The sequence below is a fragment of the Barbus barbus genome, assembly GCF_936440315.1.
Source record: "Barbus barbus genome assembly, chromosome: 21".
NCBI classification, from domain to species: Eukaryota; Metazoa; Chordata; class Actinopteri; order Cypriniformes; family Cyprinidae; genus Barbus; species Barbus barbus.
The window spans coordinates 3293523-3316301 of NC_136749.1; the positions used below are offsets into that span (position 1 = coordinate 3293523).

At 37.2% G+C, this 22779-nt stretch overlaps 1 protein-coding gene across 1 annotated transcript in view; it reads left to right on the forward strand.

The window, feature by feature from the left end:
- The window catches only part of lars2 (leucyl-tRNA synthetase 2, mitochondrial), a 67876-nt gene that overhangs the window by 31907 nt on the left and 13190 nt on the right, over positions 1–22779 (forward strand). Inside the window, exons 8-16 of the mRNA XM_079445008.1 lie at positions 5884–5991; positions 6340–6499; positions 7548–7652; positions 8529–8644; positions 8729–9012; positions 17450–17548; positions 19819–19956; positions 20633–20736; positions 22243–22425. Of these exons, the coding sequence (XP_079301134.1) occupies positions 5884–5991; positions 6340–6499; positions 7548–7652; positions 8529–8644; positions 8729–9012; positions 17450–17548; positions 19819–19956; positions 20633–20736; positions 22243–22425 (1297 nt within the window). The remainder of the gene's footprint in view (positions 1–5883; positions 5992–6339; positions 6500–7547; positions 7653–8528; positions 8645–8728; positions 9013–17449; positions 17549–19818; positions 19957–20632; positions 20737–22242; positions 22426–22779) is intronic.

The following is a 22779-nucleotide window of genomic DNA, read 5'->3' on the forward strand; positions in this document are numbered from 1 at the left end:
AGTATTTGTTCATGTATTTTTGAATAAATTAATAAATCTTTACAAAAATACAGTAATATATTTAAAATAACTCTTCTATTGTAGTATATATTGAGATTCTGTGATCAAATCTGAATTTTCAGCATCATTACTCCAGGCTTCAGTGTCACATGATCCTTCAGAAATCACTCTAATATACTGATTTGCAGCTCAATAAATATTTCTGATCGTTATCAATGTTAAAATCAGTTGTGTTGCCCAGTATTTCAATTCCGAAGAACAGCATTTTTTCTTTTGAAAAATTCATCTTTTTTATCACTTTAAATGTCTTTTATGGTCATATTATTCAATGCATCCTTGTTGAACAAATGTATTAATTGCTTCACATAATCTTAGTAACTTCAACAGTGTACATTGGAGGAGGGAGCTTCATAGAGACTTGCTATATAAGAGGTGGCCAACCCTGTTCCTGGAGATCTACCTTCCTGCGGAGTTCAGCTCCAACCCTGATCAAACACAACTGAACCAACTAATTAGGATCTGAAGGAGCACTTGATAATTACAGACCCTTGTGCTATATAATGTAGGCTAATAAACAAATATCCAGAACACCTTCGCAATACCCCGTCATTCAAAATTTATGCAAATAGTTTTGTCTCCGAACAGATCACCAAACACTTGCTACCTTGCATCACTTTTTCCACTGTTTCACAGATTTGTGCGTTGCCATGGAGACTCTCTATATGGTTTCAGAAATGTTCTCTATAGCCTTGTTGAAGCCTTGCCTTGGTTTGAATAGAGAAATGTAGGCTTTGGTTTGGCTTTTCTGCCGTTCTTGGCTCTTTGAGCGTTTTGTTTGCCTCTTACATCTCGCAGTGTGTCCAAGTCAGCTCTAAGCGTGTTTGCAGACTGAATGCTGGCAGGCCTGTTTGGCTGATAAAGTCCTCTCCTGCATTACAGGCTGTGAGAAACCAAAGCACAAATTACGTGGACATCTTTAGTGAACATTTTTTGGGTCCATATATCTGTGATTTTAATTTCGGTTTTAATTTAGCTTATGATGTTTTTCTAGAAATATCAGAATAAGTATTTTTCAGGTTGCATATCCCACTAGTCAGCTTTTAACAATGAGACTTTGGTAGGGTTGTCACACCCAGGGCCGGAAATGAATGGGGGCCTGGGGCAAAAATGGCACCAAATGAACAAAAATCTCCCCCTAATTCAAGATAAGGGGGCAAAATAGATGCACGATTAATCTGAATCTATTATGGCGGTCACAATTAAAGTGAAATGTGAAAAAAAAGTGTCAATTGCGGCATTAGATTTAGATCGGCGTCAGTGATTATAACGGGATTTTTTGTGAGAGTGCAGATCTCGTGCTAGACTGAAGTCATGGAGCGCTTCAGTGATAGGGATCATTCTTTCCTCTCTGTCTGTATAATGTATTCTCAGTTTAAATAACCGTTTGTTTTTCATCCTACTAAAATAACCAGTGTGAAATCTTGATTTTCTAATGTATAAAAAGCTTAATTCTAATTCTTAAACGGTTTGATAGTTATTATGCTAGAGAACTGTTGAATAGGCATTACAAAAAAGTAACTTGAGAATATTTTTATTCAACAGAATTTATTGCAAATGAACTTGTAAGGCTACAGTGTGGCCATAACATTGTTTTCAAGAGCTGCATCTGTGGCATTTAGGTATATTTACACAGACTGTTCAGAGGAGGCATGAATGCATTTACACTGCAATACAATTACAATTACATAAGTAATGCTGGGAGATTAATGCAGTGGTTCTCAAACGCCCCCTTTAAACCTTTAAAAAAAGTTTTTCTTCTGATGCCTTTGTATGTTACTCAGAGATGTACAACAATTTTGTTGTGGCTTTGTTTGGAACAATTTTTTGTGAAATTGAGCAAAAATAGACAATGTGACAATGTCTAAAAATGTAACACAAAATGAAAGGGGAAAGGGAAGTGGTGTGTGGCCAAGTATGTTGACCCATCCAAGTGTACACACAGCAGTGAACACACACCCGGAGCAGTGGGCAGCTAATGCTGCGGCGCCCGGGGAGCAGTTGGGGGTTTGGTGCCTTGCTCATGAGTCTCACCTCAGTCGTGGTATTGAGGGTGGAGAGAGTGTTGGTTATTCACTCCCCCACCTACAATCCCTGCATGACCTGAGACTCGAACCAATGACCTTCAGGTTACAAGTCCGACTCTCTATCCATCAGGCCACGGCATCCCTGCTTAAAGGGATAGTTCACCCAAAAATGAAAATTCTGTCATTAATTACTCACCCTCATGTCGTTCATGTTCAGAACACAAAAACTTAAGATAGTTTTGATGAATTCAGAGGGCTCTCTGACCCTCCCATAGACAGCAAGAGTCCTACCAAGATCAAGGCTCAGAAACAAAGCAAGGACATCGTTAAAATAATCCGTGTGACATTAGGGGTTCAACCGTAATTTTACAAAGCTACATGAATACTTTGGTGGGTGGAGATCTGGGTGGGGCAGGGTGCAGTAAACGCAATAATTAATTTTCCATAATTAATTAACACGCTAAATTGACAGCCCTAAAATAAACAGATATGCCATACCAGAAGCAGGTTCTGTTCCACCAAGATGGCTTTTGTTGATAAAATTTGGTTGGTGGTAACAGTCTATAGTATTAGTATTCAGATTTATTGAAGTAGTTTGTTTACTGTAAGTGTTTGACATAAAAATACCATAAACGCATTTAATAAGGTAATTATAATAATTGTCCCTTTCTGTTAAAAAATGCTCCAAGAAACCACTTCTAGGGGCAAATATTACTCCTTTAATGGGAAAGTTAAAGGGGTCCTATTATGCTCTTTTACAAAGTCTTGATTTTGTTTGGGGGGTGTACTAGAACATGCTCTCATGCTTAGTGGTTCAAAAAACGCATTATTTTTCACATAATTTACAATACAATACCTTTCTCCCCAGCCTGACACAAGTGACTCGATTAGTTCCGGGTTTGATGAAGGCCCGCCTTCCGAAAAATTAATGATTGGTGTCCCAGTGCGTTGTGATTGGCGAACAGCTTAGATGGCGTTTCAGTATTGCCCCGCCCCTTGCCAAAGCAGCACGTTGATGGCATCAATATTGCCATAATAAATTTGAGCCGGATTCAGACCCCGAGAGTATTGAACAAGAGGATCGCGCAGAACCTTTGCATGCACGGATATCGTAAGACATATTAGAGTGGTAACGTTATTGTTGTTGTTGTTTTTTGGCTAAATCACGTTTCAATCAACTGCTTAAAAATAACTGCATTTACTATGTACAGATAAGTGCAACGGTAATATGTATTATGTTTATTGTTGTTTAATTCTAACATGAATTGCAGTGAAACAGTTATACAGTTGAATTTATTTATTCCATAGTCTCATAATTGAAGTGTAAATTCTGCAGATTACATCATTGTCCGGTATTGTACTGTCAGCAATTTATAAGTGGAGCTGGGAACTGCTCCGTCTTTCAGCAAAAGCTGTTTGGCGAAACCAGCACTGTACTCCCTCATGTTGTGGAAGCTGTCCTCAGTAAAATGTGCAGCACACAGTACCAAATTTGGGTTATAATGCTCAGGAACAGAGTTAAAAATAAAATTCAGCCACTGTTTCCTGACATTGTCCACTTTAGGAAGGAAAAAGACGTTTGGGCAAAAAAACGTGACTCTACAGCAGCGCTTCTTCTTTGTCTTCGGCTCGTCTCATGCACTCAACCAAGAGTTCTAACCACGAGCTCACCCCTCTCCACCCCCCAGCGAATTTCCATAGGCGGGATTTATTGTAATGATATTCTAATGAGCCGCTTTGTGATGTCACAACACCCGGAAAAAAAGTCTGTAGTCCAAACGAGTCGTTCGTTGTAGTTCTTGAAAAGGGATTTTTTTAAAACTGAATATCTCCCTTTGGAGTGGAATTTGAGATTTGTAACTTTGTAGATCTTTTTTTATGCCCAAACATACACACTGACTAAAATTCAAAAAGTGAAAAAGCATAATAGGACCCCTTTCATTTTTAGCTCTGGTCACACCTATAGACTGTTTTTGATGAAGTCTTTTCCTCTTCTGTTGAAGGTCTGAAAGCAATTAAGGATGGACGAGGATTGACAGGCTACTAATCACATGAGGTTCTCCAGAGCAGTGTTTTAAAACCGACAAAGTGTTTACACACTTCAAGAAGTCAATCTACTGGCTTATGAATAGTTCTCCCTAGACATCAGACTGGAAGAAAGTGTTTCAGCTGAAAGAATGACACTCATGACCTTTACGCATTTCAAAAATTGCTTGCATTGTCTTGTTCAGAACTCATTTTGTAGAGCACTCAGCTCAAATGCATTGAAGATTTGAATACTGTGATTGGAGCTCTCTCAAATGAGACGGCTGCATCTCTACCCCCTTCCACCTCTTCGTGCAAGTGTGAAATTTCCCTCCTGCGAGTGCGTCCGAGTCGCTAATGAGTGCAGTGCTGAGGAAACGGACAACATTTGGGGCCCTTCAATTATTTTCTGTTTGTTTTGCGCTCAGGGAACGAAGCCTCTTGTGAGTAAGACCGCTAATGGATAGTGACAGAGAGGAGCGAGATGTCAAAACCCAACCGTTAGCTTTTCATATCCCATCCTTTCAGTGCTTGGCAGCCCAGCTGAGCCTTTTGGCCTGAACCGTCGTTATTATGCATAGCTTCCTCTTTTCCATCGTCAGCCTCATCTTTTCTTCCTCCACCCCAAGATTTTATTTTTTTCAGCCTGAATCTGTGTGTGTGTGTGTGTGTGTTGAGACTTTGGGCAGTTCATAAGGTTTTCTTAAAGCTTCGTTCTTCACTCGTAATGTGAAGGCAGTTGCTCGTTTCATGCCAGTAAAATGACCGTCTTCTGTTAAAACGGTTGCATTTGCATGGAGAGATCAAGAAATTCTATAGTACTTGAAGTTGTCCATTAGCATTCCCATTCATCTCAATGGTGGTTGCTCAGGACTACCCATAAGTATGCAAACTACACACAGTTTTGCTCATTTGTTTTCCTGCTAAATTATGTAGTTGCAGCATCTACCAGCAGGGAATAACCTATTCACGCTAAACCATGACTGCCTGGGAGAGATTATTGCAAATAGTGACCACAGATGGGGCACTGCTGAACACTTCTGGATCGTAAAGAAAGCCGTTGAGTCACTGAATTATTCACTCAACCTTTTTATTAAAAACATTCATTCATTTGTTCAGTAACACCACTACTGAGACTATTCCTGCTTTGGCTTTGTTTGGAGGTATTTTAGTTGGTAAACCAGAAATAGGTCATACTGTATATTTACATGTACAAAAGTTTGAGGGGTTGAATAAAAACAAATTCTCAACCAGGATGCATGGAACTGATTAAAAATGGCAGTAAAGGCATATAATGTTAGAAAAGATTTGTTTCAAATGTGGTTCTTATGAACATCAAAGAGTCCTGAAAACAAAAGTATGAGGGTTTCCAAATGAGTAATAATCATAAATGTTTCTTGAGCAGCAAACCAGCATATTAGAATGATGCTGAAAAATAAGCATGAGAAGAGCCGTTTTAAATTGTAATGATATTTCACAATTTTAGTGGTTGCCTTGGTGACCATACAAGACTTCTTTCAAAAACATTCAAATCGTACCAACCCCAATATTTTATAAAATTGTATAATTAATATAGATTAGATAAATTAAATATATATATTAACATATAATGTTATTTATGTATTTATATTGTATTTAGTTAGTGGTTATTGATACTGAATTCTGTCTTGGCAATCTCTTTTGGATGCTTAGATAAATTAGATGTATTCACATATACTTTTATTTATTTATTTATGTATGTATATAGTTATTAATACATTATTTTGTCTTGCAGCCTCTTCTTGATGCTTTGGCAGATCTCCCTGAATGGTATGGAGTCAAAAGCATGCAGGCCAACTGGATTGGCGACTGCTCAGGCTGCTTTTTCAACCACATATTGAAGGTACTGAATGCTTCATCTATGAAATACCCTTTCAGCTCTTGTGCAACTAGACAGGATTTGGTTTTTATCAGCTTCACAGCTCTTTCAGTGCTGTATTTACTGCTAACCGCTCACACAGCGCTTTCTATGAAATGATGAATTTCCATGCTGGCGTGTGAGCGTGTGTATTTCATCAGGTTAGATTTGGAGTTTGGCTGCAGGCTGTGTACTTGGTTTCTTCGAGTCTGTTGTGTTTTCTGTTGAGGGAGGATATTTGTGCTTTTTAAAATCATAATTTGATTTCCAGCACAGAGAGTGTCCGTTTGCCAGAATTGGTAAACATGTAAACATGTCATCTCTGTTTGTCAGGAGGATGGTCGTGACTCAGGGGAGGTGTTGTCTGCATACACTTGTTCTCCAGAGGCCGTGTTCGGAGCGGCTTATGTCTCAGTCCTGCCCTCTCACCGGCTGTTGCACGGCTCCAGTGCCCTCAAAACAGCTCTGCTCAGAGCCCTAAAACCCGGCAGAGGTGAGAAACACACACACATACTCCTGAAGGCACAGATATTAGATGCTTGAGAAGTGATTCTCTCAGGAACATCATCTACTGAAACTGAAGGAGTTCAACAGGGTTCAATACTAAAACACATTCATTTCATCAGCACTTTTAAAGTTTTGCTCCAAAATATATATATATATATATATATATATATTTTTTTTTTACCGAAACATTGAAACCGAAATTACAGTTTTCCAAAAGCAAAACCAAAAATAGTTTATTTAATAATCAATTAATTAGATGTATTTAATCATCAACACTCAATGAGTTGTTCAAACATTTAAAGTGCACACAAGGCAGTTTTTTTATGTCACATTTTTGATAATAGAATTATGTTTCTACTCATTTTATTTTGTTGAAATATAGGCATTTAAATGGTGGCTGTAACAAAAAATTTAGTTTTAGTTTTCATGGTAGATTTATTCAAACATGCATTAAATAATGATGTAAAAATATAACAAATATATGATATATATAAAAGATTGGTATCATTAAGATTTTTGAATGTTTTTAAAATAAATCTCTTATGCTTAGGAATAAATTAAATTTTAAAATCTATCCAAAATAGAAACAGTTTATTTAAATTGCAATGATATTTAAAAATATTACTGAAAAAAACACACCGTAGGCGAAGCACTTAATAAACATCACTATTTAGGTCAATGATTTCGGCCCTCCAAATGTGTTTGAGGCAAACCTGAAAACTGACTGCTGAACGTTTGTTGCATCACTAGCTTATATTTTATGAAGTTATTAACATGCGGATGACAGTAAAGAATGATTGCATGTATTGAAGATCTACAGATGCATTTATATCCTGTTTTTGTGGTGTGTAGGTGTGTTTTAACTCTCCAGGCTGTGGTTGTCAGTTGTTGATTTTGTGGTCTCACACAAAACCGTGAAATAACTGTGAAGCCCAAAGGCTTTGGAAAAGGACAGATTTCGGTTAATGTGGTCTCCGATTCAGCCTTAGTTATCAGTGCTGTTTGATTGATGCCTTTGACTCCTGCTTGTGCAGACAGCCTGACCGAGGTCACGGCCCTCAACGTGTTCACTGGCCGCGAGGTTCCAGTGGTGATCTCCAGCAAGAATGAGTTCGACGGACATCTGGACACTGTGATAGGTGAGATGATGCTTCTCTGTGTGTGTGTGAAGGGAGGATCTCTGTCTGTAAATCTTTAGTTTGTTAATGCAGTACATTCAGCATGCATCTGGATTTTATCCAGCAGGGACAGCAGTGTCATTACATTTTGTATGTGAGTGAATATCTTAAGGAGAATCTACAGAATGCATCAGGGATGTTTATGGATTTCACCGCTCTAGTTATTTTCCGGTGTTTTTACACATATACTATAGACACCTCATTAAACAATTTCCCAGCATGCTGTACTCCAGCATCAAGGATTTCTGTAAGAGCTCTTCAGCCTCTTCTGTGCTTTTGTCATCGCATGTACAGTTGCCCCAAAAAAAGTATTTAGACACCTATAGCATGCAAAGATATCAACATATCCTTATACACATGTATGCAGTGCATAAGGATATGTTTTTTTTAATGGTTACACTGATTGACATTATATAAAATGTTGTATTTTGTATAAACTGTAAATTTCAGTATAAAGTTATGCAACCAAGATGAATGCGAATATTATGTTTCTGCTAACTTGACACATTCATTTTGACCCACAATGCTGTTGCATTAGATTAAAACGTATCAAACCAAATGACATGTACAAACTTGTATTTACGCTTGGCTTCTTCATGCGTTTTTCTCAGACACACATTTATGTGGCCAATAGTATATGAAAATTTTAACAAATCAGGCTGCTATTTGATGAGTAAAAATGCATGAAGTGACCCTTAAACAGGGCCTTAGGTAATTTAACTCAATGGTGTCCTGCAGAGGAACTCTAATCAATCACAAAAAGTCACACTTCTTGCATTTGTCATTAGATATATTAACTAGTTTTCTTTAAAACAACTTTTTTATTCTTTATAACAGGCATCCCAGAGAGCAGTGAGGAGGATGCAGAGTTGGCTCAGTCTCTGGGTTTGAGCTGGAACTCTGTTTTGAAGACAGAAGAAGACGGCACGCAGACTCTAATAAACTCTGATGAGGTAAACTCACCATCACGATTAAACGAGAGAGCAGAGGTTAACCAGCTAACCGGTTACACATCCTGATCATCTCATCCGCTGTAGTTCACAGGTCAAAGCCGGGCAGAAGCTTTCAACTCTGTTACCCAGAAAGCCCGGGAGAGGAACGCTGGTGGATACCTCACTAGTGCCAAGTTACGTGATTGGCTGATCTCGAGGCAGCGCTACTGGGGCACACCCATTCCCATAGTGCACTGTAGCACCTGCGGACCTGTGCCAGTTCCAGAGGAGGAGCTGCCAGTCATGCTTCCTAAAGTACCGTCCCTCACAGGAAAAGGGGCGTCGCCCTTAAAGACGGCACAGGATTGGCTGCGATGCCAGTGTCCGAGGTGAGTGCAAGAGTTTGAGTTAAAAAAATGATCTTTCTCTATGATAGTCATTCAAAAGCAGATGTTAGTCGATATTTTTGTAAGCAGTATTTAGACATGTCTTTGCAAAGGGTCAATTACCTGCCCCCTTAGTTACTGTTGCTACGTCCGACATACCACACATCATGTTCTTATTTACATGAAGCCAAGAGAAAACTGACAACGCACCGACAGACAAGATAGAGCAAGTTACTTCTGGTATGAAACACAGTCTCAGCTTTCAAATTTTGTCATATTTTTAAGAAATTAAAACAATAAATACCATTTTGTGTCGGGACAGATCTTTGTAGAGCCTCAGTTCAAGTGGCACGTGAACCTGTCATCTCTTCCTCTTTACTAGTTATTGCACCAAATAAACATGAATGAACATCAGAAGGTATCTTGTTTCAACCGCAGAAAGACAGCAATATACACCATTTTTCACGTTCAAGTCCACCGATGTTAATCTGTTCTCATATCTGGTTTGTTTGTCAGACAAAAATGGCAGATTCAGGGTTATGATTGGTCAGATCGCCTGGCGAAGGGTGAATTAGATTATAAAGGAATATTATTATATTTACATGTTATAGAAGGTCTGGAAGTTTTTGCTTTGCTTTTGTTTGTTTTTTTGGGTAACATTTGGGACCACAATAATGCTCCTTTCGTTAACAAGTTAATGTGAACCAACAATGTAAAATACTTCTAAAGCATTTATTAATCTTAGTTAATGTTCATTTCAATATTTAGCACTACATAACAAAAAACTGAAGTTGTGTCTGTTAATATGATTTATAGAACCTGAGCCAACATGAACTAACAAGGAACAGTTGTAATTTTGTTAACAAAGATGAATAAATACTGTAAAAGGTGTATTTTTAATTCTTCGGTAATGTTAGTAAATGCATTAACTAATGTTGAGTAATGAGACCATACTGTAAAATGTTAGAATTTTTTTGTTTTGCTTTGTTTTTGTGTGTTTTGTTTTTGCTTTGCTTTATTTTTTTCTTTGCTTTTTGTTTTTAGTTTTTGTTTTGTTTTATTCCCCCTTGCTTTTGTTTTACTTTGCTCTACTTTGCTTGTCTCAATTTATTTATTTTCTTGTTCTGTTCTGTTGCATTTTTGTTTTTGCGTTGGCTTTGCTTTTTGTTTCCTGCTTTGCTTTTTGTTTTGCTTTATATTTGGCTTTGCTTTGTTTCCCTTTTTTTGCTTAGTTTTTTTCTTGCTTGATTTTGTTTGTTTGTTTGTTTTTTTTAGTTTTGCTTCTTTTATGTTGCTTTGTTTTGCTTTACTTTTTTGCTTAGTTATTGGTTTTTGACTTTTTTGTTTTGTTTTATTTTTAGTTTTTTGCCTTGCTTTTTGTTTTTTGCTTTGTATGTTTTGTTTTTGTTTTATATATATATTTTTTTAAGGACAGTACATACACAGAACACATTGAACACACTCATTTGAGCACCAAGGAGCTGTCTGGAGCATGTGCACTGATCGCTAGGCCTTTTCTCAAAGGAAATTTCTTCTCAGATTTAGAGTTCAGACAGTTTGGTTTCTTTGACGCAAGTCAGCGAATTGAACTCTGAGAAAATCAAAAGTGTTTGATAAGTGTTTCATCTGGTGGCATTGTAATATAAGTGGAATCATTTTCTTCCATTATCTGAGTCTTTGTACTCCCACTCTGTCATGTGAAATAATGGCAGACTCCACCAGAACTCATTGTCTCAGAGCTCATCAAAACAGAGCCATGTTCAGACCCAGACAGACTAAAGTGGCTTGTTTCTGGGAGCTCTTTTCCCCTGGAGGCAACAGGGATCATTACCACGGAGTCATGGAGGTGGTGAAGATATGCGCATAGATAGCACCTCCTCACTGTGAAGGGTATTAATAGACCCTCTCTGACCACGAAGCGGACTAATGCTGGCTGAGCCGCTGAAAGCTGATGACATTTTTACGAAAATCCTCTGTCGGATAGACACATGAATGGAGAAACAAATGCGTATTAGCGACCTGATTTCATGCATTTGTAAAATATCCACTCTGCATACACAGACACAGAAATGTGGATCAGTAGAGGTCGAACATTATGTTTTTTTAGTGGCTGATGCCAGTATCTATAAAGCAGGGTGGCAGATGGCTGATTTGATGCCGATATTTATAATGACAATTCTAGAATTTTAAAAGGAGAGGCAACAAAGAGGCCAAAATGTGCATCTGGGAACCAAATTTGAATTGAAGTGAATATAAGAGCTAATTCTAATTGCTTCCTATTTTAAGCAAGACAAGATGAACAATTTTACGTTACCAAATTTTTTCATAGGCCCATTTCCAAGTCTACAATTAAAGCAGTTATTCTAAAAGGTATGTATTCATATGCACATTTAAAATGTCTACTTTTTCTCTTATGAAAATATAAACAGACTAACAATTAGGGATGCAAAATATATTCTTACTATATTGGTTATAATTTATAATTTTCACGCGATCCTGAAGACCTTAATTAGTTGCGTTAGGTGTGTTTGATTAGAGTTGGAGCTAAACTCTGCAGGACAGTCGATCGCCAGGAACAGGGTTGGGGACCCCGGTTTTAAAACATACTCCAATCTCTCCAATGCCATTAGTTCATCCTTGTAAAGTTAAAGTAAATCAGTGTGAAATCTGTCATATTTGTAGAAACTAGTAAAATGGCAGTATTTGGTTCAGACGGTAAAGTTTTTGTCTGTGAACACTGCTTGTTCCTGTGTTGACGAGGAGATAGATCATCTCTTATCTGTGAGACCTCAAAGAAAATCACCTCAGTTCTTTAAATGATCGCCCACATTGAGTGAAGTGGCTGTGGAGAGAGAAAGGCACGGAAACCAGATAAAGAGAGAGATGGTGCTTATCTGCCTCGTCCTTGAGGAAAAGAGGAGTCATTTCCTGAGCTGTGATATTGTCTCGGGCTTCGCTGTTAGAAGTTTAATTGAAATCTGAGGATCTTTCTGTTTTTAATCATACAGCCGGATTTAGGTGCTGATTATATGTTTGAGTGTTTGTTGTGGGACACTAACACATATATATAAATGCACAACAAAACTTGCTTTCAACCCAGCCTCATTGGAAAAATGTGCCTGTGGCGACATTTCTGGAAAATGTTATTTGGTTGTCTGTGGTCGTTTGCAGCTAAGTTCCAACTTCACCTAGTTGTGACATAAAGGGCCAGTAAAACAGCAGATTGATTGGAATGCATTAATAAGCTCATGTTTTACCTTCAGTCCTTTAGACGTAAATGATGATCTTGACAATTACTCATTTACACGTTAAGAGACAGAACATTATGTGAATAAATGCTGCTTCACTGCTTTCAGCAACTTTTACTTATGAATTTGAAGGCTGCTATTGGTCATTGAAAGTAAATGTCATATTATACAACTATGAATTACTTTATAGAGAGCTTTTCCGTAAGAACAAATGGTGCAAACAAATACAGAATTAGTTACAAACTAGCTAGTAGTTGCAAAGCCTCTAGTATGGACTTTACATTACAATTTAAGTAAGAACTAATGAATCGCTGGTGCAACACTATGTTGTCTAAATGACGAGAGTGATTTGCACAGTTCAAGGTCAAGGTAATTAGTTCAGCCCCAGGAAGTCATATTTTCAGGTTCACTCTTAACACAAAAATGCCACGCGACATGCCACAATAGCAGCTGTTCAGAAAGTATTTGAAGTTAGATGTACAGCAGAATATTGGACCAATGAGATTTCACTCTGGGCGGGGCTATCCAGCAAAACACTGCAGAAATGGAAACCAAAAATTCAAAAGAAAAACTGTCATCATTTACTTACTCTGATTTCATTTTGTAGAACGTGTATTTTTTGTTTTTGTTTTATTTTTTGGTGGAATTATGCATTTAACTCTTTCCCTGCCAAACACAGAATTTTGTGTAGTATTTGATAAAAATGAGATTTTCTCAGCTTTTTGCTCAACATGTTGCTTTTTTTATTAAACTATACCTACATTCAAGTGCTGATGAAAAAGGATGCTTGAAGCTAGAATAAAACTATTTTTTTTGGTTGTTGTTTAAAAGTAGAGGCTCTGTTCTTTGATGTATTGCATGTTCAGATATTTATGCAACAAAATATTCTGGGGGACATAACATTTTACTGAAAATTTAAAAAAAGCTGGCAACTTTTTTTTTTTCAGAAACGCTGGCGGGGAAAAAGTTAAAGTCACAGTGAAACAGAAGTAGTGACAGAGCTTCTTATCAATAACAAATGTTATTTGGGCACTTGGTTCTATGCACTGGGTGTTGATTGGATATGAGATGTGGGCGTGGTTCTTAAAAGTGGAGGCAAATAAAAGGGGTGTGGTTTAAGCAGACTAAATGCAGATGATGTTCTGCATACATCACTAGAGAGAAATCTGTCGTTTTTAACTAGAAGATCCGGTTTTGATATTATTATTATTAAAGCTTCCAAGGTCAAAATATTTGAAAAAATGAAACGCACAAATTAATTGTTCATATCATGATATATAATATGTCTATAACATACAAAAAAGGCATCTATAACATATACAAAATAGAAGGTGAATTCTTTTTCATGCCAAGTTTATAGGAATAGTTCCGCCAAAAATTAAAATGAGCTAAAACTGCCCTCACCTCGGGTCACCCAAGATGTAGATGAGTTTGTTTCTTCATCAGGTTTGGAGAAATGTAGCATTGCATCAGTGTCTCAGCAATGGATGCTCTGCAGTGAATGGGTGCCGTCAGAATGAGAGTCCAAACAGATGATAAAAACATCACAATAATCCACACCACTCCAGTCCATCAGTTAACCTCTGGAGAAGACAAAAGCTGCGTGTTTGTAAGAAGCAAATCCATCATTAAGGTGCTTTAACATTAAAACTTCGGCCAACCCTTTGGCCAAAATATTAGTTTATAATCCATAATATTGCTTCCTCCAGTGAAAATGTCCATCTCCTGTTGCCTCTCACACGTTTTGACCTGATTTGGACTCTTTTCAAATGGTTTTGATCTGTGCAGATTTCTCTCCTGATTCAGACCAGATGATATTTTCACTGCAGATTTTGGCCTGAAGCAGCGTGTTCGACATTAAAACACCTTAATGATGTCTTGATGGATTTGTGAAGCATGCAGCTTTATCTCCAGATGTTAACTGATGGACTGGAGTGGTGTGGATTATTGTGATGTTTTTATCAGCTGTTTGGACTCTCATTCTGACGGCACCCATTCACTGCAGAGCATCCATTGCTGAGCAAATGATGCAATGCTACATTTCTCCAAATCAGATGAAGACACAAACTAACACACATCTTGGATGATCAGAGTAAATGTTCAGCAAATATAAAAAACTATATGACTGACCGCTGCTTTACTGTGGTTTCCGGACACAGCTGCTCTCACTCATGTTGTCTTCGGCTGTCAGTGCTGAGCTGCTTTCTCTTGTCAGTGTGCATCTAATGGCTTCCTCTCATGACATTCTGTGTTCAGTCTATTATCGGTGCAGCCACAAACACTTCCACCAATTCATCGATAATGAGTCAAAAAAAAAAACCCAACTAAATGGCAAAATCATTTTTTTCAAAAGCATAAATAATGGTTTCCTAGTGTAGATCTGTTATAAACACACTCTCTGAGCACCTCATTACGGCTCATATGTGGGATGCTCGTCTCTCAGATGGCACTTGGCTTTCAAAGAATTAACCTGCTACACCTTCGCCCTGTTGCTAGGCGACCACCAGGCGCTTGGCTGCCGCTGCCGGCGGTATAATAGGCAGGACTGTGTGATTATCAAAGATGGGCTGGACTCTCTCAGACTGGAGTGGAGGGAGGGCCGTCCGGTCGCACACTTTGGGGATGACATTAGCAGGGCTGGATTCCGCTCACGCCGTGTGCGTGTCGGGGTCCGGCTGTTAATTAGTTTCTTTTGATGCGGATGATTAGCCAAGACTCGTTAGAGTAAGTGTGACTGTATTGTAAACTGACAGATGGCCCAGAATGCAAAGCGCTGTTTGCTTTGGTGTGAGACTGGCACTCAGAGACAAACGTACAAGATTTCACCGGTGCCAGAAAACACACAGCAGGAATTTCATTCAAAATTCATTTCATTTTCGTTTTTTGGTAGCTCTAATTGTTCATAAAAAGTCTTTAGAAATTGACTAGTTTTAGTTTCCATCCTTTATTGTGTCAGAGATACATGGCTGATTCTTGTCTAGTTTATATATATTACGGTAGCAGTACTTATTATCATCAGCAAATCTGAGAGTAAGCCGAAAGTGCTGCAGTATTTCATCTCTTTTATAATGGATTTGTAAATTGTATACAATGTCATTCAAAAGTAGATTTTTCAGTGTTTTTTTTTTCTTTTATTAAAATTTTTCTTTTAAATAAATAAATACACACATATACAGGGTAAGTGTGCCGTGTGGGTGGGCTGGGTCTCTGGCCTAGGCTGCACTACACGTCTCACTGTTATAATGCATCACAAACTAGCTGAGACATATACACATCTACACATTAAAAACATAATTAAGTAGATAATAAATAAATAGATATATAAGTGTGGCATGTAGGTAGTGGCCGGGGATGGGTCCTATTGCCCAGCAGCATCCTTCCCTGGCGTGACATGGACTGGGGAGTTACGTTCTGATATGTCTTAGCCACGGTGGGATCAGAGGCACCCCCCCCCCCCCCCCCCCCCCCACCAATTATTAAACATTTATTAATTTGTAATTCAATACTAATATTATTATTTTTTACTTGCCCTCTTCATTGTCCTCCACCCTTTCCCAGTTTGGATGAAATCATTATTATTATTATTATAATCATTATGATTAATATTATTATGGTTATTATTGTTGCTAATAACATTTGTTGTCTCTATTATTATTATTATTTGGCTTTATTTATTTTTCTTTTTTTACACTACTTATATCTGTTATCAATCTATTATGATACTATTTCAGTTGTATGCTTCCTTCCCCAACCCTAGACACAATGACACAAACACACACACACACACACACACACACACACATGCATGCTCACAGACATATGAATGCAAATACAGTTAATCAGAACGGACTTGTAATGTTGGTCATCAGTATATATTTCTGTTTGTCCAAGTGTTTCTACATTTTGGCACATGTAAATATTGTCACCTTCTAAACTGAGTGTTTTTTTTCTTATATGTTATAAGTTTGATCCATGGGGTTCTGTATTTGGTCCATGTAAACATCGTCACATTCTTTACTTGCATAACAAAAAAAAACTAAAAAAGATTTTTCAATGTTTTTTAAAAAAAGTATCTTTTGCTCACCAAGACTGCATTTATTTAATCAAAAGTACAGTAAAAAATATAAAATATGATTACAATTTAAAAAGCTGTTTTCTATGTGAATATATGTTAAAATGTTATTCATTCCTGTGATGTAAAGTTGTATTTTCAGCATCATTACTCCAGTCTTCAGTGTCACATGATCCTTCAGAAATCATAATAATATTCTGATTTGCTGCTCAATAAACATTTCTGATTATTATATTATATATATATATATATATATATGTATTTTATTTTCAGGATTCTTTGATGAATATAAAGTTCAAAAGCAGCACTTCTCATTTTAATTTAGTTGTACTTGATTTACTAAAATAAAAATAAAACTGAAATAAAAATGATATAAATAATAATAATGATGATGATGATATTATGATGATGAATTAGAAAACACTAAAAATGACAAACGACAAAATTCTTTAAACTTTAACTAAAAAAAGTGTAAAAATAGAAAGTGATTCAAAATAATAATAAAAGTTAGAATAGTATCTAAATGATAAAATAACCTCGGTTTCGTTCTGTATTGTTATAAATCACGTTTCATTAAACAAATAATTTTATTTAACGCCATTTGTGAATTGGTGCAAGCATCTGTTTGAACCATCTGTTCAAAAAGGCTTGGATGATGTCAGTCCCTTAAATATGATGTCAAAAAGAGCAAATAATTTTTTTAATATTTTTTTTTTTTTTATATATAAACAGGCAAGATTGATGTGTTTGCACCTGCATCAAGGGTTTTGCAGCATCTCGTGCATGACATAAAGGTCTAAAAATGTGATGCACAAATTAAAAAGTTTAACTGAAAAAAAAAGCCCTTCCACTGCCCTACGTCTTTAAATGCACAAACATGTTCTGTGTGAATGCCCCCTAATGGGGTTGAAAAAAGACTGAATGACTTGCTTTACTTTGTATATTAAGTAAAACAAATATTTTAGCTTTATTATGAACATCACCTTTAAATATGTCAAATAGTATGACCAAGTTCAGTATTCTGGTAATTATGATTCATGGAGGCACAAATGGCAGTGTTTCTTGAAACGAAGCACGTCTAGTAGCCCAACACTCACACTCTTCCTCCTATTGATGTCAGGTGTAAAGGGCCGGCGGAGAGAGAAACAGACACCATGGACACCTTTGTGGATTCCTCCTGGTACTATTTCAGATACACTGACCCTCAGAACCCGCTGAGGTAAGGAAAAGCGGCTCTGTCTGGCCCACCAGGTGTTTGTGGAGACTGTTCCAGTCTGTGGTGCTTCCAGAGATGCTGAGAGAGCGAGACTCAGAATGGAAGACCATCTGTGTGTGCTATTTCAGATGAACAACACTGATTTTAAAATGTCACTCCTTTGTCCCTGTAATGCATCGCACACATCTTCATAAACATAATAAAATAGCACAAGCATATCTACACACTGTTCAAGATACTTCACAGGCGGCATTAATGCATAGACTGAAAGCTAAATGAAATATATAATCAGTTAGCCTTCAGTCTATGCATTAATGCTGCCTATGAAAGTTTTACCAGATATTAATGTGTTTATTTGATTTGATATGTGTGCTGTGATTTCTAAAAACTGGTCCAAACCTTTGGAGCTGACTGGGAATGTTTAAAACTGAAACTAAAAAATCCAACAAAAGTAAAGTAATTTGCATTTCAGGGTGGAATTCAATCATCATCAAAGGTGAACACTAGAGCATTGTAACTGTATATGTTAGATTACTTTCATAAAGTGTTGGGGAAATTATAAATGATTTTACTTAGAATTATTCATAAATTATATTAATTATTACAGGATTGCATTACAGTTTACATTTTTCAGTGTGTTTGGATGCACTTTGAGAGTATTTATGTATATTTATACATATACAGTTGAAGTCAAAACTTTACATACACCTTGCAGAAAACATGCATTAAGAGCTGGGGTGTGAAAACTTCTTGAATTTGAAGATCAAGGTAAATTTAACTTAATTTGTCTTCTGGACAACATGTAAGTTATCTTCTGTAGCTTCTGAAGGGCAGTACTAAATGAAAAAAATATGATATTTAGGCAAAACGAGGAAAATGTACTCATCTTCATTCTGTTCAAAAGTTTTCACGCCCCGGCTCTTAATGCATGGTTTTTCCTTCTGGAGCATCAGTGAGTGTTTGAACCTTCTGTAATAGTTGCACACGAGTCCCTCAGTTGTCCTCAGTGTGAAAAGATGGATCTTAAAACCATACAGCCTTGTAGGAAAGGGTTCAAATTCACAAAAATGCTGGAAAACCAAAGAAGTTGTGGGAGCTGAAGGATTTTTCTGAAGAACAGCAGGCAGTTTAACTGATCAGGACAAACAAGGGACTCATGAACAACCATCACTAAACAAAAATCACAGCTGTGGATCATTCAGGAAACAACACAGTATTAAGAATCAAGTGTATGTAAACTTTTGAACGGGATCATTTTTATAAATTCAACTATTATTTTATCTTGTGGATTATATGTAAACATCTTTTATGTGAAATCTCTTATTCAGGTCAGTACTAATAGCATGCATTTTGTGTGATCACTCTTACATGGTAAAATAATCAACATTTTGCAGATTCTGAAAGGTGTATGTAAAGTTTTGACCTCAACTGTATATAGCCTATATATATATTTATTTATTTTTTTTTTTGGTGGAAAACAAAGACTATATAAGTGGCCTCTAAACAAATTACACACAAAATAATTGTTATATCAATGATAAATGTAAATGATATTATCATGCTGCAATATATTAAATGTTACAGTATATAATATAGTACATCCTACATACATACAGCTCACTCATGTTATGCAGAAAATGAACTTTTTTTATCTCACAATGCTAATTGTGCTAATTTAATTTTTAAAAGTACTTAATGATAAGATTTTCTCTCCTTTCTAATCAGGCACTGAACAGAGGGCCAATAAAAGGCTCTTACAGTCAGTAGAATCACTTTGGTATTGACTGGATGATTGGGTTCATATTGTTAGTGAATATAAGTATTATGTAAATACATTGTTGCTTTAACTCAATTTCCATGAAGAAAAAGCATGGGAATTACTTCCAGAGCTCTGTCACTGTTCTGTATTGTATGGACGGTTAGTTTGGTGCTGCTGGCAGGTGTGATGAGTTCCCAGTGTGATGAGTTTGTTTATCACAGTTTGTTGGTGTGCTTATTGTTTTGTTTAGATTCACTGAGCGGTTCACATTCTCCCTTCAGAGTGCGTTTGAATGTGTTATTGGAGTGTCGTGATTGTGATGTCGATATAAAGCAGCGCCAGCATCTAAGTGTTCTTAGGGAGTTTGTGAGATGTACCACCTGTGTGTGTCACACACACACACACACACACACACACTAGTCATGTTTCAGTGGTGATGTCAGTGCATGAGTGCCTCCTAGTGACCGCTCTCATATAATACAGATCCAGTGTGAGTGTTGGTGTCCTCTCACAGGCCTTTCGAGCGCTCTCGAGCGGATCACTGGATGCCTGTGGATGTTTATATCGGAGGGAAGGAGCACGCCGTCATGCACCTGTACTACGCACGCTTCCTCAGCCACTTCTGCAGAGACCAGGGCATGGTTTCACACAGGTGCGACACACCTCCATGAGAGCCATGAGAAGAGTGCTTTTTGGTGCTTGACAACATTTCTCCTGTTTTCTTCCACAGTTATAACATATATTATATAAAACATACAGTGCTGCTTGAATGTTTGTGACCCAAAACATCATCAGATTTTCATACAAGTCCTGAAAGTAGACAAAGAGAACCCAATCAAAGAGAGAAAAATGTTTTCTTTGTCATTTATTCATTGAGAAAAATGATCCAGTGTTACATATGTGTGTTGCAAAAGTATGTGAATCTCTTGTATTATCAGTTAATTTAAAGGTGAAATTAGAGTCCATCTGTGCAGAGGTGTTTTCAGTCAGTGTTATTCAAAGAACAGGGATCTATCAAAGTCTGGTCATGTTTGTGGAAGTGAATGTCACGAAGGCAAGAAATGACAAATAAATAAATGACAAAGAAAATATTTTTCTCTCACTTGTTTGATTCGGTTCTCTTTCTACTTTCAGGATTCATATGAAAATCTGATGATGTTTTGGGTCATATTTATGCAGAAATATAGAAAATTCTAAAGGGTTCACAAACTTTCCAGCAGCACTGTATATATGTTAAGAACTTGTGCTTTGTGCTTATTTACATGTTGAATTTGCCTCATATGCTGGATTGGGTGACCGGTAATGTACATCCAGTCTCTTGATTTCAGGGAGCCCTTCAGAAAGCTGCTGGTCCAGGGTCTAATAAAGGGACAGACGTTCAGGGTGGCAGAGACCGGCCAGTGCCTCAAGAAAGAGGACGTCGACTTCACAGGTGTGTGTGTGTGTGTGTGTGTGTGAAGAAGATATGAAGTACAGTAAGAAGATATGACATACAACAGTGTGCTGTACAGGAGCTTTTTTTGTTGTCATCCACCATCGTTTTGTGGCTTTTTTGTTTTGTTTTCTGAAGTATCGGTTCAGACACAGTACCATTTTAAAAGTATCGATTTGGCACCATTTTTGTAAAAAATCCAAACAACACCCAACCCTACAAAAGTACTGGAGTTTGTGCTGGATTCATGAAATCTCGTTCATCTGGCTCTGAATTAGACTTTCAAACTGTTTAGGAGTGGGTATATCAGAAATCGCATGTTACGCTGAGAAACAAAATAGTATGAATAGTTTTGAATGTACTAACTATAAAAATAGAAGCCCTTCCTTTGGTTAAAAGAAAGCGTCTTATTGGAATCTACCATCTATTTTTACTCTATAATGTTAGCTGAGACAACCTGAAAAATGTAGGCAACTTTGATAAATAGACTGATAGAAAATATGTGCACTCTGACTCCTGTAAATTGCGTTAGGCCAGCCAATGAGACTTGAGTATAAAATTGAGACAGCTTGTGCCATTTTTGTGTGAAATGCATCAGTACTTCTCACATTTCTCACTCACTTCCTGTGTCGCTTTCTGTGGAGACTGGAGACAAAATAGTATTTTTTTAAACAGCCTCACATGAGTTAGTTCCCAAAAACGGCTGTAATTTCTGTGATCTTAGCAATGATGGTTTTATAATGCGTCTGTGTGTATAGAGTGTCGAGGAGAGATGCTTATTACGGTAAACACAGCTGCGTCTCTTCCTGAGGGTTCAAGAGCACACTAAAGACCCTGTTTACACCTGCTCTTAACATCTTGAGTGATCCAAACACTGGTGGTCTTTCAGAGCTGCTCAGGAACATATGACGTTCAAAAGTTTGGAGTCAATATTATTTTTTAAGATCTATGAAAGAAGTCTCTTCTGCTCACCAAGGCTGCATTTATTTAATAAAAAAATATAGTAAAAATGTGAAATATTATTACAATTTAAAACAATGGCTTGCTATGGTAATATAATTTCAAATGTAATTTATTTCTGTGATCAAAGCTGTATTTCCAGCATCATTACTCCAGTCTTCAGTGTCACGTGATCCTTCAGAAATCACTCTAATATGCTGATTTACTGCTCAACAAACATTTCTGATTATTATCAATGTTAAAAACAGTTCTGCTGAATGATATTTTGGTCAAAACCGTGATACGTTTTGTTTTTCAGGATTCTTTGATGAACAGAAAGTTCAAAATAACAACATTTATTTGAAATAGAAATCTTTAGTAACATTATAAATGTATTTAATGTCACTTTCAATCAATTTAATGCATCATTGCTGAATAAAAGTATTAAATAATAATAAACTCTTTTCACAGGAGATTTTAATTTGTTACTACCAGGTGTAAACAGTAGTGTGTCTCAGATCACATGATTGATGTTAACAGCAGACGTAAACAGATCATCTGTGGCAGGTCCGGAGCCCGTCCAGAGGGCCACCGGCAGCCGACTGCAGGTCACATGGGAGAAGATGAGTAAATCCAAACACAACGGACTGGACCCGCAGGAGGTGCTGCAGCAGTACGGCCTCGACACCATGCGCCTCTACCTCCTGTACGCCGCTCCACCCGAGCAGGACATCTTATGGGACGTCAAGAGTGAGTAGAGCCGTCCCACATCAAACACTGAGGGCCCTTGTGATGCATCTGTTCTGTGTTTTAATTGTAGGCATTGTAATTGTGTCAGACAGACGTCTTTGGCTGCTATGTTGTGTCTCACTGTTTTTTCACCCCCACATATTTAGGACACCATGGCAAATAAACTATTTAGACAGTTTTGAAGTAGTCCGATAAATCCTAGTGATGAAATCCATGTGACATATTTACATATGGACATAAGTGTTTATGGGTGAATTTTTTTGGGGGGGACGTTCTGATGCCCTAAACCTAGTGGTTTTCATTCTTTAAGCCCCTCATTTTCCAGGACAATATTTTTAATTGTTTTACATTTTT